The 5,030-nt window shown below is 37.4% G+C and overlaps 1 protein-coding gene across 1 annotated transcript; it reads left to right on the plus strand.

Annotated features, from left to right (window-relative positions):
• Positions 1-2,137: 2,137 nt before the first annotated feature.
• Positions 2,138-4,047, plus strand: LOC104908719 (UPF0481 protein At3g47200). The gene is made up of 2 exons (XM_010697869.4): positions 2,138-2,470; positions 2,638-4,047. Exons 1-2 carry the CDS (start codon positions 2,447-2,449, stop codon positions 3,943-3,945), a joined length of 1,332 nt encoding a protein of 443 aa, XP_010696171.2. The 5' UTR covers positions 2,138-2,446; the 3' UTR covers positions 3,946-4,047.
• Positions 4,048-5,030: the final 983 nt, after the last annotated feature.

Raw genomic sequence — 5,030 nt, forward strand, 5'->3', positions numbered from 1 at the left:
ACAATAATAATATGAACATTAAATAGTAATTATAATGATAAGTAATAATAATGAATAATAATAGTAATAATATTTTGGATATTTTTAAATGATAGTTATAAATAAATAATATTAATAATCATAAATTAATAATCATAATAATTAACGATAATAATAATTAATAATAATAAATTTATATAATTTGTATTAATATATTAATACTTGATGATGATATATAATAACAATAATATCTAAGAAGTAAATTAATATTACTACTTTAATAATTAGATTTAATAATATAATAATATTTAGTAATAAAAATAATGATTGGGTTGGACCGCGAAAATTACATCATAAACCGTTTTGACGCGATTTGATTGGTTTATGGGCTAAAAAAACGTGGGTTTATTTGTGCTTTGACCTACACCATGTTCCTCCTAATAATAATAGGAATAATAATGAGTAAAGCTATAATAAACAAAATAATATATAGAAACAACAGTAGTAGTAATAATAATAATAATAATAATAATAATAATAATAATAATAATAATAATAATAATAATAATAAGAGTAATTAGTAAAATAAATTATACCAAGATAATAATAATATTTAGCAAAATGGTTATAAGAGAATGGAGTTAAACTGAACTGAACTGAACTGATTGAAACTGAACTGAACTGAACTGAACTAAAAATAAGATGAAAAGAACAAATCCTTACATAGTTACATGCTTCAATTAGCAACAATACTACAAGTAAGTATGGACTTACCATCATAATTCATAAAATAAGCACCAAGGTTCTCACTTGTCCTAGTAGTCCAAAACCCACGAGGACGCCAAAACCCCTTTTTCAGTTTTTTTTTTTCCCAATTCTCAAGAACTTAACGTGCCTCTCATTTAAAAAAAATAGGAAAAATGGATCAAAATACCCCCAACTTTGGGCGGTCCGCTTTTAATACCCCCAACTTTGGATTATTTTTAAATGCCCCCAACTCTGGGGGTGGTCCACCAAAAATGCACCATTTACCTGTTATGACCGGATGAACTGGTAAACCAAAACCCCCACCCCTCTGCTCATCTCTCTCTCTCCTCTCCTCATCCCCCCAAAACCTGTTATGGTGGCAGTGAGCAGTGGTGGGTGGGGGGGAATTCGACAGGGTGGTGGGGGAGGAGGTAGGCTGTGAGGGTGGGGCTGGGGTGGAGATGGGGTGTGGAAGATTCTGGTGGGTGGCTGGGGTGGAGATGAGGTGTGGGAGTACTAATAATTAATTAACACACACAAATTAAAATTCACAGTTACAAAATCACAAATGTTGCATCTCACATCAACCACAAACCCAACAACATAACTTACATATAAGCAACCAATACAAATCAATTAGATCATACAAAATTGCATCAAATTAAACCCAAAAAATCTAAAAAAAACAATCCTCACCTTTCAAAACAGAAGCCCAATCATCTTTAAACAAAAACCCAGATGATCTCAAAACCCTTCTACACTCTTCCAAAACTCTTTCTCTCTCCTCAACTTTACCCACTAAATCATCCGAAATCATAAGCTGAACTTTAGTATCTTTTCACTCAAAATTGGGAATTTTATTCTTAGCAAAACCAATCAATTTAAACAAAACCCGACCCACCAAATCTTGCTTCCCGGAAAATTCAAAGATTCCGTCATCAACCCAGAAAGAATCGGAAGTTTCGCTGGAAAATGGAGTACCCGAAACTTCGTTTAAAGATCTAAAAACGAGGATTTGAGAGCGAGAGTGAGAAATGTCGATAACAAGGCCAAAAGAAGAAGATGGAGGAAGATGAAGTGAGCGATAAAGAGAGAGAAAGTAAAGAAGAAAAGGGAGGAGAGAGAGAAAGATGATTATGAGTAGAAATTTATGGTGGGATTTAGTTGAGGAAGGTTGAGAGAGAAATTTATCGTGGGCTGGTGGCTAGGTGGTGGTTGTAATGGAGGAAGAAGAGGTAGAGGATGGAATAAAAAAAAATTACCTTGCTAACAGGTTACAAGTCATATGGGTGCGTTTCTGGCGGACCACCCCCAAAGTTGGGGGTATTTAAAAATAATCCAAAGTTGGGGGTATTAAAAGTGGACCGCCCAAAGTTGGGGGTATTCTAATCCATTTTTCCAAAAAAATATGCTTCTCAATTATTTTCTATATTTTGGGTTTTTGGCAGCCACTTTCACATACTCCAAAACCAGCAAAAACACCCCCAACTCACTTTCTCTCTCCTCTTTTTTTTTGCAAAGATACTTTCCCACGACTTAATCTCACCAGCTCCCATCTGCTTACTCACACTACTTAGATCTCCTTTTTACCCTTTTTGCATCTTCTTAATTCTTCTTCTCAACGTTTTCTGCTCTTAATTCAGCACTATTTTTAGCACCAAAAAAAAAGATTTTTCTTTGAGTTGAAGATCACTAGTAGATGCTGATTTGAGCTAAACTTATGACCTCCAAAACCCATAAGAAGGTAAGAAATTCAAATTCTTTTTGTGGGTTGTGTTGATTGAATGATTTTAATGATTAAAGTAACAAAATAATTTGTGGGTTTTTCTTATAAGTGGATTATTGATTGAATGATTGATTGATTGATTGATTGATTGATTGATTGATTGATATGGGTTTTTATTGGTTCAGAGAAAAAGAGCAACAATTGGGAAGAATAACATGGAAGATGGAATTCATCAATTGGCTAAATCAATAAGAAAGAGGTTTGAAAAATTACCTCCACTTTCTTCCAAATGTTGCATCTATAGAGTCCCTAGAACACTAAGAAATGTGAATTTAAGTGCTTACAAGCCTTGCCTTATTTCAATTGGACCCTTGAATCATGGCATGAAAAGATTACAAGGGATGCAAGAACAAAAATTAAGGTATCTTCAAAATTTTCTTAGGAGAAATGAGGATAAAACACTCCAAGATTATCTTAGAATGATCAAAATGTGGGAGAAAGATGCAAGGGAATGTTACATTGAGAGTATTAGCTTAAGTAGCAATGAATTTGTAGAGATGATGTTGCTTGATGGGTGTTTTATTATCGAGTTTTTCTTAAATTGGTATTGGGAAACATTAGATGAGGATGATCGTATTTTTGGAAAACCATCCTTAGAACATGTAATTAGAAGGGATTTATTATTGATTGAGAATCAACTCCCTTTTTTTGTTCTTGAAGAGTTATATGGTCTTGTATTTGATGATAATGATGAGTGTTTTCAAAGTTCAATCCCTCTCATTCATCTTACTTCTGAGGTCGTAATAGGAAAAAGAGAGCTTCCCAACAAGTTCAAGAGACGTGAAATCTTGCATTTGGTTGATTTCTTGAGAACCTATCTCCTCCCTAAACATCTTAGGGATCCAAATTATGTTTCAACCTCAAGCCGCGATGGCGCGGCGTGTTGGGAGTTTCCTCCTGGTGTAGGAGATCTTCATGATTCAGGGATCAAATTTGTACTTCATAAAAGTGATTCTCTACTTGATATAGAGTTTAAAGATGGAGTTTTGTACATTCCGAAATTAGAGGTGGAAGATCATACAGAGTCTATTCTCCTCAACTTATCAGCATACGAGCAATGTCATTACCATTCAGATTCTTACATTGTTGATTATGTGTTAATGATGGATGTGTTAATTACTACTCTAAAGGATGTTGATATTCTTTTAAGTAGTGGGATCATAACAAATGCATTAGGTAACAATGATGAAGTGGCCAATCTTTTCAACACCATTTGTAGAGAAACAAACTATGAAGCTCACAACTTTTATTACACTGATATTTGTAGACGATTAGTTGCTCACTCAAAAGCACCTTGGAATAAGTGGAAGGCTACTTTGAAACATGATTACTTTAACAATCCATGGACCATTATTTCAGTTGTTGCTGCTATTGTTTTGCTCATTCTTACTGTTGTACAAACTGTTTGTAGCGTTATTGCTTTGAAACGCTAGTAGTAGTATATTATTATGGTCTTAAATCTCAATTAGTTCATACTTGTATTCTATTGCATATGTTAACAAATTTTTTAGTATAATCATATTTGGTTCTTGTTACTTTTTTGTACAAGTCTACGTCAAATTTCTAGTGAATAGTGATCCCTTCTTGTTCTTATGTCTTTTATAGTTGATTCGATATTGCAACTTGCAAGAGGACTACTATTTTGGCCGTGGATTGGAATTCAGAATGGGTTTTTGTCTATTTACAAGAATTTTTAAATTACTTTGATGGAGGGAAAGGAACTATTAAAATAAATAGGAAAAATGGATCAGAATACCCCCAACTTTGGGCGGTCCGCTTTTAATACCCCCAACTTTGGATTATTTTTAAATACCCCCAACTTTGGGGGTGGTCCGCCGAAAATGCACCATTTACCTGTTATGACCGGATGAACTGGTAAACCAAAAATCTCACCCCCTCTGCTCATCTCTCTCTCCTCTCCTCATCCCCCCACCCCCAACCCCCCACTGCCATCTTCCCTCACCACCATTTCTCTCTCCTCCCTACCACCTTCGTCACCACCAACAACCACCTCTAATTTCTCCCCTTTGTCTGTTCTCGACCACCTTCAACAACCACTTCGCTCTGTCGTCTTTCACCTCTTGCTTCGGTGTCGCCTCCTTCTTGAAGGTTGTGGAGGCTCTCTCTGGATCTCGTACGGTGGCAGTGAGCAGTGGTGGGTGGGAGGGAATTCGACGGGGTGGTGTCGGTCACTGTGGGGGGGGGGGGGGCTGGGAGGGTGGGGTTGGGGGGATGCAAGGGTTGGGCTGGGCATGGAGGGGGGGTTCGAAGGTGGTGGTTGGGCTGGGCGGGGAAGGGAGGGGTTCGAAGGTGATGGTTGGGCTGGGCGTGGAGGGGAGGGGTTCGAAGGTGGTGGTTGGGCTGGGCGTGGGGAGGGGTTCAAAGGTGGTGGCTTAGTGGCTGGGGTTGGGATGAGGGATTTAAAGGTGGTCGCTCGGGTGGGGGAGATTCCGGTGGGTGGTTGGGGTGTGGGACTGGTGGGAGGTCGTTGTAGTGGTGGGCTGTGGCTAGGTGGTGG

The sequence above is a fragment of the Beta vulgaris genome, chromosome 7 (assembly GCF_026745355.1).
Source record: "Beta vulgaris subsp. vulgaris cultivar EL10 chromosome 7, EL10.2, whole genome shotgun sequence".
Classification (NCBI taxonomy): domain Eukaryota; kingdom Viridiplantae; phylum Streptophyta; class Magnoliopsida; order Caryophyllales; family Amaranthaceae; genus Beta; species Beta vulgaris.